Source organism: Triticum dicoccoides, chromosome 6B (assembly GCF_002162155.2).
Source record: "Triticum dicoccoides isolate Atlit2015 ecotype Zavitan chromosome 6B, WEW_v2.0, whole genome shotgun sequence".
Taxonomy (NCBI): Eukaryota; Viridiplantae; Streptophyta; class Magnoliopsida; order Poales; family Poaceae; genus Triticum; species Triticum dicoccoides.
This window is the reverse complement of record NC_041391.1, coordinates 720,038,193-720,050,409: the sequence shown is the minus strand read 5'-3', so window position 1 is coordinate 720,050,409 and position 12,217 is coordinate 720,038,193. Positions and strand designations below refer to the sequence as shown.

Here is a 12,217-nt window from a genome sequence, read left to right as displayed (position 1 = left end):
CCGCTTGACTGCCCTTCATAACTTTCGGCTTGACACTGAAGGTCTTGAGCCATAAGCCAAAGTGGGGCTGGATGCAGAGGAAGGCCTCGCATACGACGATAAACGCCGAGATGTTGAGGATGAAATTCGGGGCCAAATCATGGAAATCCAGGCCGTGGTAGAACATGATCCCCCGGACAAAGGGATGGAGTGGGAAGCCCAGTCCGTGGAGGAAATGGGGAAGGAATACTACCCTCTCATGGGGCTTGGGGGGTGGGAACGAGCTCTCCCTCGATGGGGAGCCGGTGCGCGATGTCGCTGGACAGGTATCCGGCGCTGCACAGCTTCTGGATCTACCCCTCCGTGACAGAGGAGGCCATCCACTTGCCTTCTGCTCTAGACATAGTTGGAGAAGGTTGAGGTGAGAAGTGCGGACTTGTGCGCTGGAGCTCGAGTTCGCGGAGAGGGATAAGCCAAGGAGGAAGAAGGCGCAGGTAAAAGGGTTGGATCTTTATCCCCTTATATAGGCGGACGAAAACATGCGTCCCCACCGGCCTGATAAAACTCGCTTATCCCCCAAGCGCCGCAATCAATGGCGTGATTGGGTTACCCACGTTCGTATTGATGGAATCCCGGAATAAGGGGAACACGATCTCTGCTTCGACAAGACGTGCCAAGGAAACCGCTTCGCTAAACGCGCTGAGGTGGTATAATAAAAACAATTCGAGTAAAGGCTTGGTAGTGGTGTGACGTCATGCCACGAAATACGTCAGCGGATTGAACTTGTGTAAATATTATTCTCTCTACAGTGGTACGTGGAAATTATTTTGCAGAGCCGGACACTATCCTGGTGTTCACAATCTTCTATGAATTATTCGGAGGAAGAACCCGCCTTGCAATGCCGAAGACAACATGCGCGCCGGACTCGTCGTCATTGAAGCCTGGTTCAGGGGCTACTGAGGGAGTCCTGAACTAGGGGGTGTCCGGATAGCCGAACTATCATCATCGGCCGGACTCCAAGACTATGAAGATACAAGATTGAAGACTTCGTCCCGTGTCCGGATGGGACTTTCCTTGGCGTGGAAGGCAAGCTTGGCGATATGGATATGTAGATCTCCTACCATTGTAACCGACTCTATGTAACCCTAGCCCTCTCGGGTGTCTTATAACCAGATGGCTTTAGTCCGTAGGACGAACAACAATCATACCATAGGCTAGCTTCTAGGGTTTAGCCTCCTTGATCTCGTGGTAGATCTACTCTTGTAACACACATCATCAATATTAATCAAGCAGGACGTAGGGTTTTACCTCCATCAAGAGGGCCTGAACCTGGGTAAAAACATCGTGTCCCTCGTCTCCTATTACCATCCGCCTAGACGCACAGTTCGGGACCCCCTACCCGAGATCCGCCGGTTTTGACACCGACATAGTCCATGAAAGAGCCCAGAATCTGACAAACCTAGGAATGTTGATAAACGATACATAAACGCACCCCGGAGTTCGTCAATCATGGAAATCGCTCAGGGACCCCAAATTAGTGAGTAATAGTCCATGAAACGGGCCAGAATCGGCCTAAACTGCGAGTGTTGATGACCGACACATAAATGCACCCCGGTGTTCTTCAATTGTAGAAATCACTCTGGGACCCCAAAACTGAGTAATAGTCCAAGAAACGGGCCAGAATCAGCTAAAACTGTGATTGTTGATGACCGACACATAATCGCACCTTGGGGGTTAAACAACCATGGAAATCGCTTTGGGAACCCAAAACGGTGAGTAATAGTCCATGAAACGGGTCAGAATCGACAAAAGCCGCGAGTGTTGATGACCGACACGTAAACGCACCCTCGGGTTCGTCAATGGTGGAAATCACTCCGGGACCCCAATATAGTGAGTAATAGACCAAGAAACGGGCCAGAATCGGCCAAAATTGCGAGTGTTGATAACCGACACGTAAGCGCACCTTGGGGTTCAACAACTATTGAAATCGCTTCGGGCCCGAAATTGGTGAGTAATAGTCAACGAAAAGGGTCGGAATTGGCCAAAACTATGAGTGTTGACGACGGTCACGTAAATGCACCCCGGGGATTGTCATTCGTGGAAATCGCTTTGGGACCCCAAAACGGTGAGTAATAGTCCATGAAACGGGTCATAATCGACAAAAGTCGCGGGTGTTCATGACCGACACATAAACGCCCCCCGGGGTTTGTCAATCATGGAAATCGCTCTAGGACCCCAAAACTGAGTAATAGTCCAAGAAACGGGTCGGAATCGGTCAAAACTGTGAGTGTTGATGACCGACACGTAAGCGCACCTTGGGGTTCAACAACCATGGAAATCGCTTTGGGACCCCAAAATGGTGAGTAATAGTCCATGAAACGGGTCAGAATCGACAAAAGCCAAGATTGTTCATGACAGACATGTAACGCATCCCGGGGTTCGTCAATCGTGGAAATCACTCCGGGACCCCAAAACAGTGAGTAATAGTCCAAGAAACAAGCTGAAATCGGCCAAACTGCGAGTGTTGATGACTGACACGTAAGCGCACCTTGGGGTTCAACAACTCTGGAAATCGCTTCGGGCCAAAAATCGGTGAGTAATAGTTAACGAAACGGGTGAGAATTGGCCAAAACTGTGAGTGTTGACGACGGACACGTAAGCGCACCCCGGGGATCGTCAATCGTGGAAATTGCTCTGGGACCCCAAAACAATGAGTAATAGTGCATGAAAAGTACCAGAATAGGCCAAAATTGTGAGTGTTGATGACCGACACGTAAACGTGCCCTGGGGTTCGTCAATTGTGGAAATCACTTCGGGACACCAAAACTGAGTAATAGTCCAAGAAACCGGCCAGAATCGGCCCAAACTGCGAGTCTTGACGACCAAGATATAAGCACATCTTGGGGTTCGACAATCATGGAAATCGCTTTGCGACCCCAAAATGGTGAGTAATACTCCGTGATAGAGCCCAGAATCGGACAAACCTAGGATTATTGATGAACGATACATAAATGTGCCGCGGGGTTCGTCAATCATGGAAATCAATCAGGTAACCAAATCAATGAGTAATAGTCCATAAAAAGGGCCAGAATCGGCCCAAACTGCGAGTCTTGATGACCAACACATAAGCACACCTTGGGGTTCGACAATCATAGAAATCGCTTTGGGACCCCAAAATGGTGAGTAATAATCCAAGAAACGGCCCAGAATCGGCCAAAACTGCGATTGTTCATGACCGACACATAAACGCACCCCGGGATTCGTGAATCGTGGAAATCATTCAGGGACACCAAATCAATGAGTGATAGTCCACGAAACGGGCCAGAATTAGCCAAAACTGTGAGTGTTGATGACCGACACCTAAACACATCCCGGTGTTTGTCAATCGTGGAAATTACTCCGGGACCCCAAAATAGTGAGTAATAGTCCACGAAACGGCCAGAATCGGCCAAAACTGGCAGTGTTGATGACCGACACGTAAGCGCACCTTGGGGTTCAACAACTATGGAAATCGTTTCCGGCCCAAAATCGGTGAGTAATAGTCAACGAAACGGGTCAGAATTGGCCAAAACTGTGAGTGTTGACGACGGACACGTAAACGCACCCGAGGATCGTCAATTGTGGAAATCGCTCTGGGACCCCAAAACGCTGAGTAATAGTGCTTGGAACGGACCGGAATCGGACAAAACTATGAGTGTTAATGACCGACACGTAAACGCACCCCGGGGTTAGTCAATGGTGGACCCCAAAACTGAGTAATAATAGTCCAAGAAACGGGCTAGAATCGGCCCAAACTGCGAGTCTTGACAACCAACATATAAGCACACCTTGGGGTTCGACAACCATGAAAATCGCTTTGAGACCCCAAAATGGTGAGTAATAGTCCATGAAAGAGCCCAGAAGCGAACAAACCTAGCTATGATTATTGATGAACTATACATAAACTTCACCTACTGCTGCACCATTGGATGTAAACGCAATCATTCCATCAGTGGTTATGATCTTGAAAGAAGAACAAGTATTGTCTATGTGTCAGTGCCATTGAGCGACCCCCCCCCCCCTCTCCAGCTGCGGACGTTCGGCCCGGCCCAATTGGCTTGTTTCTGGTTTTGGGAAGGTTCCTTCCCAAACTGATTTTCTTTTTTTCTACCGCTTTTTCTACTTGAAAAAACGTTTTTTTATTTTCCTTTTCCATTATTTTTATGTTTTCTTGATTTTCCCTTTTTCAATTTTTTATGACCAATTTTTAAATTCATGATTTTTAAAAACTGTGAATGTTTTGTAAGCCATGAAATTTTCAAATACGTTAATTTTTTTTGCAATCGTGAACTTTTTAAAAATTCCTGCACTTTATTTACAAATTTACAACCATTATCTGAAATTTTTAATATTTTTGAAAATACGATGAACATTTTTTAAAATTTAGGAATATTTTTAGAAACTCATGAACATTTTTTAACTTTTGTGAAACATTTAAAAAATCATGAAAAGAATTTAACTCATGAATAATTTATTCAAATCATGAACATATATTGAAACGCAAAAAAAATTTACTGGAACTAATAAATATTATGCCAGTGGTGTCAAAAAGATTGGGGTTGTTTCTTATAAAATGACATCTCTTGGAAATTGCAATCCAACCTATCAACCATGTGTCGATAGCAAGGAATTCGAATGTTGCTGGAGGTGCTTTATCTACATTTTCTAACTTCTGGTTTATCTTTACTGTGCTAGCTATGATATGATATCAAATTTGTTGAATGCAATGTGATTATTTTGTTCCATCTTTCTGGGTCGAAGCAATTTAAAAACTGGACCATCTTCTCTTCTTGGGCAGACTGCCATGTCTCCTACCAATGCCTAAAACTATTTGACACATTGCTACTTTCTTCAGAATTTTGTCACACTCATATCACTAGATTTTTTAATTTTTTTTTGTAATTGGAGACTTTCAATAATGTCATAAACCAAGCTCCTTTGTGAAATCCACACAGGTGCGGAAGATATCCACCAGTGTTAAAGACAACTGTGGTGGTGAAGGTCAGAAAGCTTTGGATGTAAGTCGCGTGCTTGTACACAAAACAGATTTATATCATGTCAGTGTTTTATAAAGGAACATAAAAAATAAAATTTTGTTCTACCAAATTGTAGTTTAAAATATGCAATCTAGCACTTGTTGCTTCAAGCAGAGTCGAACTGCTCATGTCGTGAAGCAGGTGCTGGATCCGAATTATGCACAAGTCTAGAGTACGTAGTTGTTGACTGTAGATATGTCAAAGAAAACAAAATATAAGATTGCTGGATCCTCTCAGAAGCTGTAGAAATTTTGTTCAAAATTCAGATTTAGGTAGCACGCATCATGACCTGCAGCAATTTCCAGAATGAAATAGTGAGTAATAAACAGATAGCCGGGAGTAGGGCGGTTCTTTGCTTTGCTATTGCAGCGTACCGTGATTTGTGAGCTCGTAATTGACTCAAGTTAATGATACAGAAGACAACCCAAACTAGTATCTACATTACATGGCTGTCAGTTAACAACATGCGGCGATTGAGAATCCATTGAGCACTGTTCTTTACATTGAAGAAACTTGGGTATTCTTGTGCAATGCCATGGCTGATCTTTGCTCTCTGAGGACTGAAGCCATGGCTGATCTTTGCTTTGTGAGGACTGAACAAACTTGGGTATTCTTGTGCAATGCCATGGCTGAAACTTGGGTACACCTCAGGTACTGAATGCTCTGTTTCTTCAGGGCAGTTCAGGCCATGTGAGCAAGCACAGTAGAGAAAGATGAGAGCACTTGCCCGCTGCCGGCAAAGGGAGAGGGGGACGTCGGCGATCTCAGGTGTATAAGCTATGGAGAGTCACACACAACACAATGTATCATTTTGGTCCTTGGGAACAGACATACTCATCAACAAGACTAAGTGGCCTTTATAGGTGAAAAGGGGAGTAAAAGAAAAGGCACCACTTGTGTCATGCTTCCTAGAAAAATATGGTATTTTTAATTTCATACACCCCCAACTTGAGCGTGACCAGATATTAAAAAGAAACAAATATTTCCGAGAAAACATATCGAAATACAAATATCTTCCACTGAACCAATGGCACCCCCTGGTTTTCCTAAACCCAAACCCATGTACAAACATAATGGACAGACCATTACTGTGGGTGCTCTAATTCATATTTTTTACATTTCAAAAAAATCTAAAAAATACAGATATACATGGAGGCACAATATACATATGTATAACTTGTTAGTATGAAATACGTTGAAATGAGGGTTGTGCAAAAAAGCAAATTTGGGGCTTTCAAGCACATGATACTATTCATCCTCAAGGTCCATGAATTTGGTTTTTTTTGTACAGGTTGCATTTCAAGGTATTTCGTACTGGATTTTTATACACATATACATTTCATCTTTGTATACGTGCATATTTTTTTAACCGGAAAGTTTGAACTTTAAAAAAAGAAAATTGAGCTCCATGGAGCCCGTTCACCAAAACACCCCACTATAACTGAAGTTCTTATTGAATGGGTCAACTTTATATCATGTGCTCTGCTTTCACCTGACAAGTTTGATTGGGCTAAACAATTGAATCATCTCAAATACGGGAAATCATAGTGCAAAGCTTTCATAACAAAATATTTAACAATTTGCCATTTCTGATTGCTGTTCCTCTGCCCAGGACCCTACATGTCAGCTTCATAAAAATGCTACAAGCAAATGAGGACCAGGAAAATGTTCAGTTCTCTACACCACAAAGTAAAAACTCCTCCACTGAGACTATTGTCATCTGTTCCACTTCTATTGGAAGGACAAAGAACCCTTGGTAGAAACAGGGGTAAGGAGGAGTTGCAGATTATTACACTTGAGCAAAAGTTTTAGTAGTGTTTGCCTTGACAGACATTTTTCGAGAAAACATATCAAAATACAAATATTGCAGCCAGGTGGCGGCAATGGCAATGTATGTTCTACCATAACAAAAATATAGAATTGAATTGTCCTGTAACCATCTTATGCACTGAAGAAATACAAAATAGTGGTACAATGTGTGATCCTGTTTGTTCATCATCAGTTAATAATAATGTTACAACAACACAAGTAGGAGACTGAGCACACACACATACACTAGAATACAACAACAGGCAGAAACAGAGGCCCTCCCCCAACTCCCCATGAGCTAACTTTATCCCCAATTTCATCTTTCTCCAGACTTTATTAGCCCAGCAAACTAAAAAGTATCTAGCGCGAAAAAATACGGATCAAGATTTTCGGAGGAGCGACCAGTAGCTCCTCCTCTTTGCTTCAATCTATGAGGGTGTGCACACCCTGCTTAAAGCACACTAAGAGATCAGCACGCCAACCTTGCGCGCAAAATCGTCGTCGTCCTCCAGATCATCGTCGTCTTCGTACTCCTGGTAGTCGTTTTCACCCTCGGCATTCGCGTCGTCAGTCGCCTCGTAGTCGTATTCTTCTTCTGCCGCCGTCTCTAGGTCTTCCTGCTGCCCCTCCTCTAGCTCTTCTTTGCCTGCATCGCCTGCAGCCTCGGCGGCGTTGTCATCAGCAGGAGAAAGGCCATCGTCGTCGTACATCACATCGTCTTCTGGGTGAAACTCTTCTTCTTCTTCTTCAATGTCCTCGGTGTTTGCCTTGACTCTATCGTTGTCGAGGATTCTGGAATTGTTCAGGGACTGTTCCTCCTGACCTGCAACCTGTTCTTCCTGCATGCTGCCAGAATCAGCAGAAGCTGCCTCTCTTTTCCTCTTCAAGATGACACTCAATGGCTTCGGGCCGTCAAAGGGAACAGGGTCTGGTGAGTCCCTCTTGGCAACTATCTCCGACGTCATACGGGCTGGTCGCGCAACACGGTCAGCATTCTTGACAGTGTTTTCTCCTGACCTGTAAGCAGCCTTCTTTGCTCTCAACTCTGCAAGGCTCTTTGGACCAGAAAAGTTCACCACCCCAGCATCCTCACCACTGCTTGCTTTAACCACTGAACTCTTCAGGTTACCAGGGACATCCTCATTCGATCTAGCCTTCAGCCTATCATGAAGCTTTGCTCGAAGGTCTGTTTGCTTTGGTGGAGAAAATCTGTCTCTATGACCTCTCTCTTTCTCTAGGTGTGGGTGTGGGCCGAGTCTGTCCAGTGATGTCTCCCCTGGAAGTTTTATCCGACCTTGCAACCGAGAGCGTGAGAGGCCGTCATGGGCAGCTCGCTCTTCTCCTCGACGGCGATGATGGATGTCGCGCTCATCCTCAGGATACCTTCTATCCCGCCTGTCGGGGACCTGCGTCGATCTCGAATCATTCAGCCTTCTTTGCTTCAGTAGCCTGTGGCGCAAGTCTGAACTTTCTGCAGTTACAGGCATCGACTCTCTCTGGGTAAGCCTTCTCTCTGACACCAACCTGTCGGATGAGCTTCTGTGTGATGACCTTTCTAGTTCATAGCCACCATGTGCTTGCCTACGCACCCCACTGTTCTGCTCCCCGCTAGCACGCCGGTAACTACTATTGTGGCCTTCCTTGAACGACCGTTCGGCGTCGTCCTCGACACTGCCGGCGACCACACTGGAACCAGCAGAAGGCTCCCTGACAAACTCACCCGTCTCTATAACATTCTCAGCAGACTCAGCTTCAACCGAACGCTGAGGCTGGTAACTCTTTGCCGCACCAGAAAGCACATAAGGGTTATTATTCTGATTCTGGTAAATTCCTGACGAGTGATAAGCCCTGCTTGTCGGATTTTGCTTCTGAGCTGGTCTGCCATTCTGAGCACCAACTTTAAGCTCGCCATGTATGGCGGGAGTGGTTTTCTGTTGGGGTGAATTGCTTGGTTTCGTCCACGAGTTGGAGTTCTTCAGCTGGAGATGAGGCTGCAAAGCAGGGTTTCCAGCAAACTGTGGCCCATGCGAGAATGTGCACAGGTTTCCTTTCGCACACATGCCTTTCTGGTAATAGTAACACGGGACAACTGGCTTTGCGGTGCCATTGGGTAGAAGGGCTTGAGCTGGCACGGGAACCTGCGGCGCAGGTTGTTGAGGTGCCCGCGGAGTCGCCGATGCTCCGAGCAAGTCATCCAGCGGCTGAAAAGAAAGTACACTCATTAATTACTGTAACCATGGCTGCTCAGGCATTCGAGTAAATGGGTGGTATGGTTTTGTGCAGAGCAACTGTTGCCAGCCACAAGAACAACCCAATTAGACAAACTTTCATAGCTTACGATGTTGCTCTGTTTAACTGAAGCACTAAACTGACTAGAGCTGCAGTAGCTTTGAGTGGAAAAAAAGAGAACAGAGGAGGTCATATTAATATTTTTGATGAAATAAAAAACAGAGGAGGTCGTACCGGGTGCCTAAATGCACATTTAGCATTTGCACAGTTGCCGTTGAACCAATACCAGCAGTCCCTGGGATTCACCCTGGCAGCGTCGCTGTGACGGAACTCGCACTCGCTCCCCTGGATGAAGGAAAAACAACATGTCAGCAGCGCAAATCATACAGCAGAAACGCGCGCCAACAGCAATCAGGGCGACACCAACTCGAGATTATTTACACTCCTCAAAGTTAAAAAAAAAACAGCAAGGCATTTCAGTTCACAGCGTTGCTACTCAATGCTTGTGACATACTAATGTAACCAAAAGATGAAAGCAATGGTAACCCTGTTGTGCCGCTTGCTTGCGCCGTTTTGCAGTAATAATTAACTGACACGTCGGAAAATCTGAGCAAGATGCGAGCTATAAACGGAAGCGGGTTTCAGATGGACAAGTGCGGAAAGTAAACCGGAGAACCGAGTAGTCTGTTGGTGATAATATAGCTGCAGTGATGTGATGCTCATAATAGAGCCCTAATTTTTGGTATCCATTTGGGAAGACCACCGGCTCGTGTTTTAACCTAGGTTAGCTAGTTTGGTGGAGCAGGGGCATGGTAGGTCTGTATCTCTGAACTCTGATGCATCAATCATCGGCGGCAATTCAAGGGCGTGAATGAATCAGCTTCTGGTAAGCCAACAGATCTCGGCTGAAAGCGCTGGGTTTTCCGGCACCGAGCTGGGCGGAGCAGAGGTCGCCGGAAGCCAAAACCAAATCGTACGCGGGCAGCGGGAGGCAGCGCGCGGGCGGAACTGCGCCGGCCGAATCGGGAGGGCGGGCAGAGCTAGGTCGAATCTTGGAGGGGGCGGGCGAGGAGAGGAGAGGAGAGGGGAGGATAAGGATAGCCCCGGTCCAGATCGGAACCTAATGAGCAGCTCCCGAATCTTGGAGGGGGCGGGCGCGCGAGCTCGGGGGGAGAGAGGGGCCGACGAATCCCCTCGGCGTCGTCCCGGCGGCGCGGCGAATTATCCGCGCATCTATCCTACGGAGGGAGCGGACCGGAGCGGCCGGAACGAACGAGTGGACGGGAGAGGGCGGGAGGGGAGGGGGGCCGGTACCTTGTTGCAGGTCAACGGGGAGGCGAGGTAGTAGATGCAGTCGGTGGCCCGGCGGCGGCGCGCCTCCTCCTCGTCGGCCGGCGCGTGCGTCGCCTGGGCGGCGGCGGCGGCGGAATCCATCGCCGCGGGCGAGCGAGGTCGAGGGCAGAAGAATGGCCTGGACCTGGACCTGGATTTATTTTGACCACCACCACAGCCACAACCAAGTTGAGCTCACTCCCCGGCTGTGTGTGCGCGCGTGAGTGAGTGAGAGTGAGACCGGAGCATGGATCGGATTGGGTCGAACCGAATGAAGGGAGGATCTCACTGACTGACTCCTCCCTTTCCGCGTCGCAGCAGGTAGCAAAGGCACTGCCATTTTCGGGGCATCACCATTTCTTTGGCATGTGACGTCACCCCTACCAAAATGTATGCAGCCTTCTTTTCTTTTTTCTTTTTTTTTGCATGGTAATACGTGTCTCGTTCATATCATAAAGATTAAAGTACAAGTCACGTAAGGACTGACATGAGGAAAACGATTCGATCGCTCGCCAAATGCAGGAATTGCAACCTTCTTTTCTAGAAACGCCGAGTACTCCCTCCGTCCGTCCGGAAACACTTGTCAGGGAAATGGGAGTACAACGGAAGGGCGGCACCCAAGTGTCGGGGCCTCATGGACAAGCAACGCCGTCACACGCTTCAGACCCGAGCCTTGATCCCTAGTATCCTATAGCCACCCGGCGACAAAAAGCTCCCTCCCAGCCATCATCGGTTCGCATGGACTTCCTTTTTCGACGGATGTTCATCCGTGCCACACTGCGTTTGAAAAAAAAAAGAGTTTCCTTTTTTTAGAGACACCGAGGACAACGCAAAGCAGCGGTCGTGCAGCCTCAGGACAGACAGACAGACAGACAGGGTCGTCATACGCGTCAAACCCGAGGTTTGGTCCCTCCCCCCACCCTATGGCCGCCCAACAAAATGGGTACTCGATGCACCCTCCTGTCGTCACACGATCGTCGGTTTCCACGTCACTCGCTTCGAAACAGACTTAAAGAGAGATTCATCGATGCATGGTGAAATGGAATTGGTGTGCGTCTTTTTCTTGGCATTTCTAACCTCCGACGCTGAAAGTGCGTTTTTTTTTCTTCTTGCATGCATGTTGGCACGGTGTTTAAGACTGTAACTTGACCGCTGGCCCTAGATATGATGCACGTATAAAACTCAAGAAAAATATAAGGATCTACAAATTTACACATATGGTTTTCAATTTTATTAATCTAAATGATTGAAATGATATCCATGGTGAAAACCTAAAGTTTGACACACTCGCTCTTTCCTTATTGTAGCAGGCAGCAGAGGCAACTGCTAGCCACGTTTGGGCACTGCCAATAGAGAAACTCCTACCAATACCATGATGTGGCCGTTTCCTTTTGTACGTGACTTCACTCCTCAAAATGTTTATTTCCTTTTTTAGAAGCACCGAGTCCAGCGGAAGGCACCAAGGGGTCGGAGCCGTGGAGCTTCGGGACAAACAAAGTCGTCAGACCCGAGGTTTGATCCCCTATGGTCGCCTGACAAAAAGGGTACAAGTGCCCTCCTAGCCGTCGAACCAATTGGTCTGTGCCATGTCGCGTATGAAATTTGTCCTTGCCACGAAAAGGCTTGGGCAAATTTAGTCCCGGTTTAAGTGGCCATGCCGTTGCAATTATGTGCTTTAAGAATCGTGTAAATCATACTTTTTAGCGTGTGCTGAGAAATTGACCAATATTTATGGAAAAAATGGGTTAAGTGACTTGATCTTTTTCTTAGCATTTCTAGCCCCCGACGATAAA

At 46.9% G+C, this 12,217-nt stretch overlaps 1 protein-coding gene across 1 annotated transcript; it reads right to left on the bottom strand.

Annotated features, from left to right (window-relative positions):
- Positions 1–6,969: 6,969 nt before the first annotated feature.
- Positions 6,970–10,655, bottom strand: LOC119325737 (zinc finger CCCH domain-containing protein 19-like). Its single transcript, XM_037599462.1, has 3 exons — positions 10,407–10,655; positions 9,327–9,437; positions 6,970–9,064 (listed from the first exon to the last, which is right to left on the bottom strand). The coding sequence occupies exons 1-3, from the start codon at positions 10,524–10,526 to the stop codon at positions 7,325–7,327; spliced, it is 1,971 nt and encodes a 656-aa protein (XP_037455359.1). The 5' UTR covers positions 10,527–10,655; the 3' UTR covers positions 6,970–7,324.
- Between the last annotated feature and the right edge of the window lie 1,562 nt (positions 10,656–12,217).